Source organism: Miniopterus schreibersii, assembly GCF_964146895.1.
Source record: "Miniopterus schreibersii genome assembly, chromosome: 19".
NCBI classification, from domain to species: Eukaryota; Metazoa; Chordata; class Mammalia; order Chiroptera; family Miniopteridae; genus Miniopterus; species Miniopterus schreibersii.
In genome coordinates this window covers 6,682,687-6,698,308 of record NC_138119.1, presented here as the reverse complement: position 1 = coordinate 6,698,308, position 15,622 = coordinate 6,682,687, and the positions used below count along the sequence as shown (strand labels likewise).

Below are 15,622 nucleotides of genomic sequence, written 5' to 3'. Positions count from 1 at the left end.
TCCCAGGATTCCCGACTCCCCGTTTCCTGCCCTTCTCCCCTCCCAGCGCAGGGCGCTAAGGGAGGGAGCGGCAAGATGGCGGACGGCAGCGGTCTGGGCGAAGGCGCGCCTGCCGCGGCTGCTCCTCCTGCGCCTGCTCCCAGCCTGAGCCCTTCGCCCGGCTGGAGGGAGCGGCTGCGGGCCGGGCTGGCGGGGACGTGGGCCTCGCTGTGGTTCGTGGTGGGGCTGGGGCTGCTTTACGCTCTGAGGGTCCCGCTGAGGCTGTGTGAGAATTTGGCTGCGGGTGAGAGGCCCAGACTTCCCCGGGGGACGGATGGGGGAGCCAGAAGAGGTGCCGGGGGCAAGGGCCAAAGGGCAGAGGTTCTGGCCACTGGAGGGCTGCGGGGAAGGAGTCGGTGGCGCGCGACCCAGTGGGTTCTTTTTCTCTGGGGCCGCAACCCCGCCGCGGGCTGTCAAACCCGGGCTGCAGCTACGGGCTCCTCCCGGGAGTCAGGTCCGCCTCCCTGCGGGCCCCGTTCACGCGAGGAAACGCCACCGCCTGACAGGCTGTAAGCTTCAGGCGAGAGGACAGAGGGGAGAGAGAGCGCGCTGGCAGACGTGGATGCAGACTTTATACCCACGCCCCGCCGCGGGTGGGATGCCTCGAAAACCGGGCCCTTTTTGAGTCTCCCGCCGCTCAGCCCAGGGCGCCCAACCCCGGCCGCCGAGATGAGTGCGTCTGTATCCAAGATCTAAAAAAGAAAAGCAAGTGCTGTGATCTCAGCCAGCCCTTCTCAGGTTTTAGAATAGTTCTGTCAAGACACAGTTTTCGTGATCGTTTCGTCTGTTCTTTGTTTGGGCTTGATAAGAGAGAGAAGTGCAGGTAGTGGAGAGGAGAGCCGCCAACAGCAGCGCGGGGCTCCTTGCCGAGCCCTCTCGCTCTCGGCGTTTGCGGAGAGCTTTGCTGTGTCGTCGGGACCGAGTTGGGGTTCGGCGAACCCCCTCCTTCTGCGGCAGCCAGGGCCCCTTCCCGTGTCCTTGCAGCTCCCGCGCTGAGCCGCAGCCTCAGGCCGAGACGGAAGTAATTCTGTCGCGTCGTGGCTGTGACGGTCGGTACCATGCTTTATTTTTTCGGTGGCAAGAAAAGGCAGACGTCCCCTTTTCTATTCCACGAGATGGCACGAAATACGGACATAACGCTGTGAAATATTTCGGACTTTTTAGAGCATAGGTGTATAACGTAAGTTCCGACATAACTAGAACAAGCGAAACAAACCGGCCTTGCTGCGCTGCTTGCAGGAGCTGACGTGGTGGTGTCTCTAACAGGTTAACCAAGTGCTTCCTGCCGGTTTTTACACTCAGTGAAATGTTGTTCATTGAGTTTATCATTTTTCTACGTGTTAACTAGGTACACGCCATTTAGACAAGACTAGTTAAGGATTATAAATTTTTATTTCTTCCTAAAAATCCAAAGAATTCATGAGACAGTTATTTGAAGTGAAGAGTCTGGTCCAGACTTTCAGTGAGTCAGATGCAGGGAGGGAACTCTCCCTTCGTTGCTCTTCTCTTTGTGCCTTTTTTTCCGGCTCTAACCAACTGAGTGAGCTGCCCCGCCAGCTGAACTACCTGGCTAGGGCAGGGCAAAATTTTTAAGGGTAGGCTACAATGGGACTTTAAAGGAGCTTTTTAAAAATGACAGCGTTCTCAAATGAGTCTCATACTAGATGTTAATCCACTTATGTTCCTCCCCCTTCTCATAAAGACACCTGCATATTTGTAACTTGAATACTTTGAATTTGCAACTTTTTAAACTTTGATTTTTTTTTTTTTTTTCCTTTTGGCAGTGACAGTATTTTTAAATTCATTGACGCCCAAATTCTATGTGGCACTTACAGGGACATGTTCTTTGATATCAGGACTAATATTTGTAAGTAGTTTCCATTTCCTTCATGCTTTTATATTTATCTAAAGATGAAATTTCTTTATACAGTTACAATAATTATAAATACTTATAGATCAGGTTCCTCAAAATCTGTTCAGCATTTGAAAAACCACTGCATCTCCTGTCCACTTTAGAGATTGACAGTATTCATTTGTGTATAAAGGACTGTTGTATTCTGTAGGGGACTGAGGTGGGTTGCAACCAAATGCTTTCAGGGCCCAGCTTGGTAACAAAATCTAGTGAAATGAGCACAGTGTAAGAATTGAATTCCTTATTTATTTTGAGGACTGAGTAAACGGTACAATGCATGCTCCTTCATTGTCCATAACAATGAAGGGGCTGAAGCTGATTGTTGCCATGTAGACTTGAGGACCAATATTACCAAATCTTCCAGTTTTTCAAGTTATCCCAAGAGAACCTGGATACACAAGTTTTCATGTAAAATCTCACAGTACTTTAATGTTGGCAACATATTTATCTGTGTCTTGAATTCAGCCTATAGGCTGCCAATTATCTTCTCTGGAGGGTTTAAGAGCAGGGATTTGGAGTCAGGTTAACCATCACCTTAGTGGTGTGACTTAGAGCATGTTAATTAACTTTCCTATGCCCCAGTTCTCATGGGTGTAAACTGGGGGGTAATAACAGTATCTACTTCATAGAGTTATGAGGACTAAGTGAGATAAGGTGTGTAAAAGCTTGTAATAACCTGGTAGCTCACACAGAGTGAACATTTAATGAATTTTGGCTTTTGTTATTCTGAGAAGTCCTACAATAAAGAAGCCTATTTAACTTTCATTCAGCTTTTTCTTGTCTTATTTGACATAGCTAGCGTTTTTAATTCAAAATGCGTGTGTTTTTTTAAATTTATAATCTTTATTAACATTCCTAGGGACTAGTGTTTCCTAGAATAAACTTTGGAAAATTACTGATACACATAAAAATCTTAGGAAGCATTCATTATGATATGCATGGCCAAGAAATTTTTCTCTACTTTTTTCTCATCTCTAGGTGGTGCTCTCCAGCTATAGTAGAAATAGTAGCATTTGTATTGGAGTGTTTGGGCTTTGTCTTTTTTATAAGGACTAACACTTGACTGTTTTGTTAAAGTGAAATGCCGGACAAGAAAGGGATTTTTCTCTTGACTTAAAATAAATTATTGAGGCATTCAGGATGAAAACTATGGATTAATATAAGCCTCAAAATTTATTGATTTATAAAGCCCACTCATAATTAAGCACATTTTAGCATATTTAGTTAATAGCATGTAAGAATCCACATAAAGACAAAAAACTATCTTTAAACAGCTGATGTAGTAGGAAAAGCATTGGTTTTAGAACGAGAATATATGGTTTTATGTCTTGACTCTGCCACTTACTGGCTGATAACTTGGGGCAAGATACATAAATTCTATGAGTCTTAATTTCCTTATTTATAATCATTTATAAAGGGAAATTTACATATATATCATACATATTATCTTTTAAAAATATATATATTTATTGATTTCAGAGAGAGTAAGGGAGAAGGAGAGAGAGAGAGAGAGAAACATCAATGATGAGAGAGTCACTGACCGCCTGCCCCCTGCCCGCCCTCCACTGGGGATCGAGCCCACAACCCTGGGCATGTGCCCTGACCGGGAATCAAATCAGGATCTCCTAGATCATAGATCAGTGCTCGACGGCTGAGTCACACAGGCCGGACCATATTATCTTTTTAACTTTATTGACTTTTAGAGGAAGGGAAATGATCGATTTGTTGCTCCACTTATTTATGCATTCATTGGTTGATTCTTGTATGTGCCCCGACTAGGGATTGAACCCACAACCTTGACATTGTGGGATGATGCTCTAACCAACTGAGTTATCCGGCCAGGGCTACATATTACCTTTTTAAACCAAAGTTGTTGTTTTTTTTGTTGTTTTTTTGTTTTTAAATATATCTTTATTGATTTCAGAGAGAGGAAAGGAAAGGGAGAGAGAGAGAGACAGAAACATCAATGATGAGAGAGAATTCATTGATCGAGCCCATAGCCCGGGCATGTGCCCTGACCGGGAATCGAACCCTGATCGCCTGGATCCTAGGTCGATGCTCAACCGCTGAGCCATGCCTGGCCGGGCTAAACCAAAGTTTTAAAATTAGAAAATGGAAGTAACAGTTTAAAGGTTAAAATTTGTTATTACTCTTGCAAAATTGATGAGTTTTCATTAGCAAAGGATATTATGTTTATAATTTCTTTTACCACCTGGACTTACCAAACTTACACACACACACACACACACATACACACACACTCACACTCTCACACTCTTACGTATACACTTATACTAAGGTATGTTTGGGGGGCAGTCTGTATAATGGTTGGAACCTCTGAAGTCAGGCAAACCTAAGTAAGAATCCCAGCTCTACCAAGTACTGGCGGTGTGAACCAGAGCTAGTTGTTTAAAGTGGGAATAGGTATCCTTTCTGAAATCAGTTGTTGTGAGGATTCAGTCAGTACATGTAAAGAACTGGGCACAATGCTTGATAAGTATTAGCAATTATTGCACATTTGTATTAAAAAGACTCAAAAGATGAAAAAGACTAACATATTAATTAATAAAAATATACCAACACTTCACATAGTGAAGGACAGTTTGTCATTGTTGTCTTTGTGATTACTCTCCCTGACTGTGATCCAATGTAAATCTTGTCTTTTCTGTAACATGAGTAATTTCTGCTTTTGTGATTTCCTCTTCTGGTTGTTTTAAAGAGTTTCATCCCACTTCTTAGTAAAACATATGATAGATGCCAAACTAGGACCATATTTGGTGGTGACTAGTTGCCTGCTAACTCAGTAAAAGTGAGCAGAAAGAGAAGCCATTCTAGACCGCACATAAAACACTAGTGGCATGTCAGAAAAAATTCTGCACTTTGATTTTCTAACTCTGTCCTGTAAATGGTATAGCATTTAGTCAGTGGAGGAATTGGGCTGCAATATAGTGCAAAATTGCTTCATATTTTTGACGTCTTTTAACATTTGTTCTATTGTTTACTGAAGCAAAAAACAGCATTCCTAAAGGTTTAAAAACGGATTTCTGTGTGTGTGTGTGTGTGTGTGTGTGTGTGTGAGAGAGAGAAAGAGAGAGAGATGGCCTCTTGTTTGTGATCATAGCAAAACAGAAATTGTTTTTAAAGAGATTTCTAATCTCTTAAGTAGTTGTGGATATGTTTGTCTATTCTTTAAATAAAGTAACAAATTTGTCCACTACATTTGGTGGGAGAATAGTCTGTCAGTTGACTTTTTAAGGGAAATGGTCCACAAATGAGAGGAGGAAGATATAAAGTTATTTTACAGCCAAAACAGAGGAAACTAGTTATGAGTCATTTGAACCATTGTAATCTATAAAGTCACTGGTTGCTTGACTTTTCCTGTAACAAATATTTATAGATAGCCTTTCATCTCTTAGGCTCTCTTTTAGATGTTGGGGTTACCATGGTAAGCAGATAAACACAGATTCTATCCTCTTGAAATGTGGTCTACAGGTGATTATGGACATTGATTCGTTCATTTGACAATTTTTTATCGAGCACCTGCTGGGCTTCACACAGTGTTTCTGAGCACTGGGCTTACAGCAATGAACAAAACAGGAAAAAACCCTCATGGAACTTACATTATATTAGAGCAATATACAAGAAGAAATAAGTAAAACAAATAGTATGTTCTTACTATTAGTGATAAGTGTTAAAGGAGACAAGGAAGCAGAAAAGGCATATGAAGAGGAGAAGGCTGAAATTTTAGACGGAGTGAGGGAAGGCCTCACTGAACTGGGGATTCTTCAGCAACCATCTGAGTGAATGAGGAAGCTGGCTGTGCTGTATGCTTGGGAGCTTGAAAAATAGCAACAAAACCAGTTGTTTAATTATTCCAAGTGAAACGATTACTATGAAAGGAAAACACGAGATCCAATAGGAGTACAGCTTTCTGTTCATGAATCAGGAAAAGTTCCCCAGGGATGTGTCACTTAAGCTCGGGAGTTGAGAAGGTTGGAGTGTTCAACTATGAACCATTCTGCTAATTCAGCACAGAGAGCTTCTTTTGATTCCTCTTTTTGTAACAATAATAAACCATGGAAACAGAAGGAAGTGGATACCCTGATTTTTAAATGGTTCAAAATGGGAATCAACCTAACCCTTAACCTAATCAACAATACTGCCAAATACTGGAATAGTACTTTATTGCTCAAAAGGCACTTATAATTCCTGTTAACCATATTTAGTAGGCAGGACATTGAGGCTCTGAGAGGTTAGAGGTTAAGTGATTTGCTCAAAGCATGCAGCTAATAGCTAAATGGAGAGTCAAATATGGGCCTTCTAGCCCTAGTCTAATACACTATGCTAGTTGTTTCAAACTTTTTTTTAAAATTATGCTATAGATAGAATAAAATGACAATGTAATATAACATTATCTCTATATTAAATATTTTTGTTGTTTTTAATGCTTTGTTTACAGATGTATTCTAGTTTTGCCTAAGCTTGTCTAAATTTCATGACAAAGCTATGAAAATGTATTTCACTTTTGCTCAGCATGTCATTGGGGAATCTTGTGTTTGACTTATTTTGTGGAAGGAGAGCACATTTAAGATGCTGAATTAAACAGGAACATCTTGAGAGAATGTTTTAATTTGAGCTCATATATCTGCTGATCAGTTCTGTATTAAGTGAAGGATGTTTTCTGTTTGTCACAGATATTTGAATGGTGGTACTTCCATAAACATGGCACATCTTTTATTGAGCAAGTGTCTGTAAGCCATTTGCGACCATTGATGATGGGAGGAACAGAAAGAAGCAGTTCAGAGCCAGCCTCTCTTTCTAGCAACAGAGAAAGTGAAACCAGCAGACAGAATGTGTCAGGTGACTACTTATGTGTTTTAAGAGCTGCAGAGTTAAGATTTTGTGTTTGGCTGTGGGAGATAGAAAACTCACAGCAATGGAGAGAAGTTTGTCTTTCATGTAAATTAGGTAATCCATGGCTGATCTGGAGAGCAGTGATCATCAGACACCCAGACTCCTATTTTGTTAGCCTGCCATCTCCAGATGCAGTTTTGCCTGTGGTCGGAGACAGCCACTCTTATTCCAATCAGCAGGAAGGAGAGTAGGCCAGAGGAGGGCCCCCTTTCCCCCAGCCTACCCCACAGCAGGCAAGGACACTTCCCAGAAGTGTTATGTACTATTTCAGCTTGCTTTTGACTCAGACCTTTGTCAAATGGCCACAGCTAGCTGTTAAGGAAGCTAGAAATTGTAATCATTTTCTCAGTGTACATATGTCCAGCTAATAATCAATTAAAACATTTAAAAAAGTAAATAAAAGGGAGAAACTTAAAACCAAACAGATAATCACATTATAATATGGTAAGTGCCATAATTGAATTATGAACCAAATGCTCTGAAGACAGAAATAAGGGAATGACTAGATTTAATTGTATGCCTGCCTTATTTATCTTTGTGCTGTCAGTGGCTAGTATTGTACTTAGCATATAGTGAGTACACAGTAAATGTTGGTCAATTAAGATTTAACTGCATTTGATTAAACTGTCTCACTTCCTCCCTTTTTGCCTTTGTTTTTTAGAATGCAAGGTGTGGAGAAACCCCTTAAACCTTTTCAGAGGAGCAGAATATAGGAGGTATTACATTTTGCTTTCAGTATAATTATAGCATTGGTTTTAGAGTAAAAGTATTGTGGAATCACTTTTTTTATAAGTATATCACAGCTCTTGTAGTTGGAGAGACTGATATATAATAAGGCAAAATGATTAGCAGTTTAGTTGGCAGCATCTTGATTGTACTTTTATAAGAGTGAGAAACACTGCTTCAGACCATATGTTCGTAATACATAATAAGTATACATTTGGCCCCTGGTTTATGGCAAAAAGCCTTTTTAAAGAATTTATGAGATTAAGAAAAAATTACAAATGTTGGTCTTTTCCTATGAATATGTGCTCAATTTCAAAATTTATTTGAGGATTCACTAGAAAACATCAATCTGATTATGAATGTGAACATTTGTGCAACAATACAGGATATAGTAATTTTATATTGCCATTTTTTATCTGCTCCACTGTGTCCATTTCTCTCCTGATTTTTACACTAAATGAGAAAACATCTTTTGAAACTAATGACCAAAGATAATTTACTTTTATTTGGAGAAGGGCTGTGTTTTACCTGGAGGTAGACTGGGCGTGTTATTTAATTCATTGAACAAGAAACATGTGTCTGCTATGTGTGGACACTGTGTAAAATGATGGGGAAACTAAATGACTAAATAGTAATCCCTGTGCTTAAGGACTTGATAGCGTAGGACAGTCAGTCCTGGGAAGTGAAAATGAGGCTTTTATGAAAAGTGCCATTAGCCTATATTAAGGGATTATGCAAGACTCAGGTCCTTGAACTTCTCACTGTGTTTATTAAAAAGATTTTAGGCTATTCCTTGTTATATTATACAGTGTCTACTTCATGAAGGTTTTAAAGAGAAATTTCTTATCTTAGTATCAGGAACACTTATACCTCTTTTAAATTATTAGTTTGTCTTAATGTAAAAGTCTAAATTGCAATGATAATTGTGTGGTTCTAGAAAAATTAAAGTCATGTTGTAGCCATTTCATATGTATGTGTTTCATATGTTAGCCTCATTCCAGACTCCATTTTATGGCCCAGTCTTTGTTTTTACTTACTGAGTCTTTTTAATTTACTTCCAATTTATGTATTGATATTGTACGTTATATTTTTAACTGCTTTAAATCATTTTGGAATAATGTAGATTATTAATAAATAATTTTTATGGTTTTTAGCAAAACTGTTAAGTGAATAAGGATTTTCTTTTTCTTTATGATAATTTCTCCCAAAATAGCTAAAAACTTTAAATTACAAGGGAACTCATACTATTAAATAACTTAATGTCTTTAACCACTTATGTAAATAATACTTAAATGTATTTTTGAAGTGCTTTATTTCAGATTATCAAATGTCTGTATATTCATATTGTAAAAAATGGGAAAATAAAGAGACATATGAAAAAGAAAGTAAAAATCTCCCCTTCTTACCACTAAGTAATAACTGCTGTTACTATTTCCATCAGCTGCTCTTCTCTATCCATATATAGAAATAAAACTTGAACATCAAAATTTGTGAATTTCCCACAGAATTTCTTCAAAACATGAATTTCTTCAAAAACATGATTTTTTGTGGTTATATTTACCATACCTTATCTATTGCTCCCTTATCTGGGTCACAGATTATATTTCACTGTTGACATTTACACTAGAGGGATATCTTTATATATAAATATTTAGCCACTATATGATTATTTCCTTAGGGTTGATTTGTAGCACTGGGATTCCTGAATCAAGGGGTGTGAACAGTTTTTCTCCCTTCCCTTTAATCTTTTTTTTTTATTATGGAAAATTTGAAAAATAAACAAAAGTAGAGAGGATGGTATAATATAATATTCTATACCCATCCTCTAGCTAGGCGTGAATATTTTGAAGACTTTTGATAGATATTACCTAATTGATTTCTGGAACCAGAAATGTAAATGCCAATTTACATTTATACCAGCAGTATCCCACCTGACAATATATACATATTTGCCAATTTGATAGGTGGAAGTAAAAATTATTTATTTTAATTTGCTATTTGTTAATTACTAATGAGGTTACTCATTTAAAAATTTATTTATTAGCCAATCTGTTAACTTTCTATTATTAATTGTAGGTCTCAGGGAGATAGGAAAGTTTAAATTTCTAGGTAACATCTGAAAAAAGTTCCTCTTTGCTTTTATGCTTTAGGCCTTTACCATCTTGACATCTAGTAAAAATCCACCTGTGTTTTCTTCTTTCTTTGTAGTTTTACTTTTAATACTTAATTCTAACTCACTAGAAATTTATTGAAGTATATTTAACAAGGTATATATCTAAGCCAAATTGTTTTATCCCTTCAAGTCCCAATTTTGAAGCAGTGTTTGTTGAATAATCTACCCTTTTCCCTTTTAGATTTTGATGTTTTATTATACTCTAAGTAGTTTGTATAGGTTATCTTTTTTGTTTTGCTGATTATAATAAGCTTTTACAACATCCAGAAATAGAATTTTTAGCAGTATATATTTGAATTTTAAATAGGGTCTGTTATAGCAAATTGTTGCTCTCTCATGTACGATTTACATATTTTCTTGTGTTTTGGTAAAGATTTACTTGGGTGACTGGTAAAGAACCACTTACATACCATGACATGAATTTGTCAGCTCAGGACCATCAGACCTTTTTCACCTGCGACACGGACTTTTTACGTCCTTCAGACACAGGTATGTGTCATCTCTGTTCGTGGGATAAACAGTGGTTATGAAAATTATTTTTAAAGCTCTCTATAGTTATTTATTGTAATATACAAAGTTATTTGGGTTGGAGTTGTTTGCATTATTGATAAGAAACCCAGATTAAATTGAAACTAATTATGATTGTAAACTAGGCTATTACACTACCTTTCCTTTTTATAAAGAATTTAAAGTATTTTATTAAAATATTGCTTCTGTTATTACTTTAAAAAATCTTTCAGATCCAGTACAGCAACTACTTGTGCATAGGAAAATGTACCCAGTTTTGGTCTGGAAAATTAATACCTGCAATTATACATAAAAGAAAAGAGTAAGACAAAGTGTAAACATTGGGGCATGGAATGTAGAGAAAAATGGGCCATAATTTTATTTCAGTCATAAGTTAGAGATCATGTAAAGTGGTGGAAGATCGCAGACATGCCTGTGTAATTCTCCAAGCTCTTCTCCGTAGAAAGAATATTGAGACTCAAATGTATGGCTTCAAGACAGGTATCTTGATCACACCTAGCCTTCACTTTGAATGCCCTCTCCCTCCTTATCTGTCCTTCTGCTTCTATCCTTCAGGATCCAAATTAAAAGTCACATTCTCTAGAAAGCCTTCTCTGAGATCTCCTTTCTTCTCTGCAGTTCTCCAGTCTTTAGCCCAAACCTCAGTGAAACAGTTTTCAACCACAAACATTTATTTGTTAATGTTACTGTGTTGCCTTCATGTTCGTCTTTCCTAATAGGATGTGAAACTTTGGAAAGCGGGTACTATATTCTCATCATCTTTGAATCCCTATGGCTTAGCACAGTGCCTGGCATACTGTAGATACTAATATTTATTCTCTGATGAAAGTATGCGTGAACGAGTGGTGTTGGTGTCACAGATGACTTCAGCAATTTCACTAATAAGAGTTAACACTTGGAAAGCACTTACTTTGCACCAAGCACTGTTTAAGCAGTTTATATAAATGTACTAATTTAATCTTCCCAATCACTTTATGAAGTAGGTACTATTATTAGCCTCATTTAAAAAATAAAGAAACAGAGGCAAAGGGGAATCAAATAACATGCCTAAGTCATCTAGCTATTAAATGATAAAGCTGGGTTTCAAACTCAAGTCTGGCTCTTAACCACTATACTACTGCCACGTTGCCACTGTTACCACATCGACAGGCAGAAGATGATCACCAATAATAAGGGTCTGAAAAATAGCCCGTTTTCCAGCATTGAAGTAAGTTCATTGTGATATCTCTTTGCTGGATTAAATATAGTAAGGATGAGTGGTAGCAGGAAGCCCAAGGATGTTTGATATGGTTACAATTAAATGGTTTTATTATAAATAGGAGAAAAAGCAATCGCTTTATGTTTATATGCTTAATGTTTACATTAATTCCAAAAGTGTAGGCGTTGGGGAAATAACAGCAGTGGAAAGTCATTTTGTATGTTAACTTTAAGGACTGAGGTGACTCTGGAAAGTAAGGCTTCACCTCCTCACAGGCAGAGTTGCAGATATTGGGAACTTTTCAGATAGCAGCGACGGCTATCCACTAAAGCTGTAGTCTTAAAACATTTTGGTATTCCTTCACACTTTTTAAAAAATCTTCACCCAAGGATATGTTTTTAGAGAGAGGGAAGGAGAGAGAGAGTGGGAGAGAGAGAGAGAGAGAGAGAGGAACATTGATGGTGATCAGTTGCCTCCTGTAGGATATGGAATCGAACCCAAAACCTAGGTATGTGCCCTGACTGAGAATCAAACCTGCAACCTTTTGTTGTACAAGACAACACTCCAACCAACTGGGCCACCTGGCCAGGGCTCCCTTCACACATTTTTAAGTTTATATCATAAGTTAAATGATTGCAAGGAATGTTGTTTTTGACATTATAAATATAGACATTCAAGAATAAAGCTAGAATACCCTATTTCAAGGAATGTAATGACTTGATATGCACCATTATCCATTGAAAAACACATGAACTGAATACTCTTTAACAGTAGTAAGTTTTATATAAGTCCTTTTTGTTCTGGAATTCATATCCATCCCATACTTCATATGATTTTAATTATTTTATGCTTAAAAGTCTTTTATCACATGTATGTACTTTTCCACAGTATATTTTTTTGGTATAAATTTAAACACTTTTTAATTTCCTTTCACCATAATGTCCTAAATGGTATTGTGTATGCTTTCATTTTATTTTTGTCAAATCCTTACAGCTCCATATTTGGCTCTTTCAACTTTGGAAAATGTCCTCCATGGAACCTAATTGGCTGGCTAAGTTCTCTATAACCAAATTAGACTTACTTTCTGATTTCATTTTTCAGTTCAAATAAACATATTACCATGCAACCCATGACAGCCATCTCTCTTCTGAATTCAGGTTATAAGATAGAAAGATAGGGTCTTGTAGCTTTGCCTAGAGCTTATCTCTTGGCCAAAATAAGATTCTACTGCCTTTATTCCTTGCCAAGAGGGGACTTTCCTATATGAACAGTGTATTCTCTTATAGTACGGGGAAAGGGATGCTGATAAATGGAACTGCTAAAAATGATCACTTCCCTCCCCACTCTACTTGAATTCAGTGCATCCAAGGGCCAGTATACTTTAATTCTAATGATGAGCTTCACTCTTGAAAGAAATAAAAGTGGAATTCCTATTAGAGTTTCCTTGATTAGGAATGGCTTCCCCCAAACCTGACCTTTGAATTGTCCCTTTGGCACCTGGAGATTTTTACACTGTAGAGTAATGCAACTTGGACAGGTTCAGGATGGGTGAGAAGTAAGCTTTCCTTTTGTAAAGTAGAAGAAAGGAACTAATCTTTTGGGAAGTGGGGAAGCGGATGTTGGGTAGGCATGGAAAACCTGCATGATGTGTGGACCAACCAGAGGAATGTTCTTCCAGTAGATCAGCGTAGGAAAGAGTTAAAGTTAAGACTTTAGAAATTGATTCCCTTAAAACCATGCACCCCATTTTGTCCTTGCAAAGTTTCACATACTTCTAGAGGTACACAGTCCCAGCTAAAGGCCCAACTCAAGGACAGACTTTATCTGTGAATGCTGTTCCAGAAATGACAGTTGGTTCTCTGTTGACCTTTTCCGACATGTGTATGTATGTGTGACGTGACTGATTCCTCTTGACTGTTGTCATCAGGAATTACAGTAGCAGATTGTGTTCTCCTATGGATTTATCTGAAACAGAACAAATGTGTCCTCAGGGGCAGCCCGCAGTGTTTTTGGATAATTTGTTTTCATGGTATTTTTCCCCCAACATTTAAAAATCAGGAGACTTAACATTAAAATTCAGATTTACACCTTTAGAAATTTGGAAAATATGGCAGACTTGGACCTGCATCTCCACGTGGCATTAATCAGTTACGATTAATGAGCTACGATTCTCTCCTTTAGACGGTGCACGTATTTTTAGTTTATTCATTTATGTTTTCTGCTGGTCCTTGTAGGCATTTATATTTGTGACCCCTGATCTTGGGATAAATGCTAGTGTCTTTTCTGCTTGTTAGTATGTTAGAATATTATTAACTTAAAAAATAAAGAATTTTGATTGAATTGCTAACCACTTGTATTATTTTTTAAGCATATCAAGAGCTCTTAAAGAGGGTAGTTGGATACAAAATCAGCATTTTGCTTTAAATTATTCCTAAACTTTTTTTAGAAGGAAATATGTACTTTTCTTCCTTTACTTGATTTCCCCTTTGACTTAGAACTGCATTGGCTTGAAGAATAATGTTGAAAGGCTGGATAGCGCAGTTTAAAACAAATAAGAAAAAATGCCTAAAGGTGGATTCCATGACCTTACATGTAAGGTCATGTAAAAAAGGCATGTAAATGCAAATGAGATTGTTTCCATGTATTAACAAAGACTGATATCATTTAGTGTTGGAGAGGAAGCAGGGAAATAGTCACTCTCCTACAGTGCCTGAAATAATGTGAATTAATGCAGTTTTATTGAGAGGAGTTATGGAGTATATATTCAAAATCTTTTAAAAGATGCATACATTTTAGCCAACCATTCCACTTCTTGGTCAGGTATACGAAGATAGATATTGAAAGGTGGTTATGACAATATTTCTATATAGAAAAAAAATTGGATGTAACTTAATTGTCCATGAAAAGAGAATTGGTTAAATAAACTATGATATATACATAATATACTAGACTATCAAACCATTTAAAATGTTGGTAAAGAGAGCCATTGTAGTACATTGAGCTCCATAGAGACAGCACCGGGGCAAATGTAAGCTGAATGGGTGACTGTGTGCTTGCTGAGAAAAAGTAATTAAACATGGGCAAGCCCTGGCCAGTGTGACTTAGTTGGTTGGAGCATTGTCCCAAACACCAACATGTGGTGGGTTTTATTCCCGGTCAGGGCACATACCCAGGTTGGGGGTTCGATCCCCAGTCGGGGTGTGTGCGGGAGGCAGCCAATTGATGTTTCTCTCTCACATCGATGTTTCTCTCTCTCTCTCTCTCCCTCTCTCTCTTTCTTTCTCTTTCTCTCTCCCTCTCTCTAAAATTGATTTTAAAAATTTTATATAAAATGGGCAAAGGAGATCCTAAGAAGCTGAGAGGCAAAATGTCATCATATGCTTTCTTTGTGCAAAGTTTGCCGAGAAGAGCACAAGAAGAAGCACCCACGTGCTTCAGTCAGCTTCTCAGAGTTTTCTAAGAACTGCTCAGGGAGGTGGAAGACCGTGTCTGCTAAAGAGAAAGGAAAATTTGAAGACATGGCAAAGGCAGACAAGGCCCGTTATGAAAGAGAAATGAAAACATATCTCTTAGAAAGGGGAAACAAAAAGGAAATTCAAGGATCCCAGTGCACCCAAGAGGCCTCCTTTGGCCCTTTTCTTGTTTTGTTCTGAGTATCACCCAAAAATCAAAGGAGAGCATCAGACTACCCATTGGTGATGCTGCAAAGAAGCTGGAAGAGATGTGGAGCCACACACTGCAGGCGACAGGCAGCCTTATGAAGAAAAGGCTGCTAGGCTGAAGGACAAATACGGAGAAGATACTGCTGCCTACTGAGCTAAAGGAGAGCCTGATGCGGCAAAAAGGGAGTCATTAAGGCTGGAAAAAGCAAGAAAAAGAAGACGACGAAGATGAGGAGGAGGAAGATGAAGACGAAGAGGAAGAGGAATAAGTTGGTTCTAGTGCAGTTTTTTTCTTGTCTATAAAACATTTATCCCCCCTGTATACAACTCTCTCTTTTTAAAGAAAAAAATTGAAATGGAAGTCTGTGTAAGATTGTTTTTAAACTATACAGTGTCTTTTTTTATATAGTTAGCACATTACTGCATGTGTCTTTGTGCCTTTTCCTGGTGGTATTTTCAGTTGCCACTAA

General features: G+C 38.1%; 1 protein-coding gene and 1 pseudogene across 10 annotated transcripts in view; both read left to right on the top strand.

Moving 5' to 3' along the window:
* The first annotated feature begins 55 nt into the window (after positions 1-55).
* ST7L (suppression of tumorigenicity 7 like) overlaps positions 56-15,622 on the top strand; it is a 124,495-nt gene continuing 108,928 nt past the window's right edge. For 8 of the 9 annotated variants that reach the window (XR_013997705.1, XR_013997706.1, XM_081121292.1 and 5 more), the window contains exons 1-5: positions 56-283; positions 1,824-1,906; positions 6,646-6,811; positions 7,527-7,581; positions 10,138-10,253. Coding sequence is in view for 7 of the 9 variants with exons in the window: in XM_081121292.1 (XP_080977418.1) it covers positions 76-283; positions 1,824-1,906; positions 6,646-6,811; positions 7,527-7,581; positions 10,138-10,253 (628 nt within the window). In the remaining 2 variants the exon portion in view is untranslated. The remainder of the gene's footprint in view (positions 284-1,823; positions 1,907-6,645; positions 6,812-7,526; positions 7,582-10,137; positions 10,254-15,622) is intronic. The other variant, XM_081121298.1, reaches the window with a different exon arrangement.
* Positions 14,822-15,522, top strand: LOC308549061 (high mobility group protein B1 pseudogene; annotated as a pseudogene). Its single transcript has one exon. The product of its transcript is annotated as a high mobility group protein B1 pseudogene (transcript).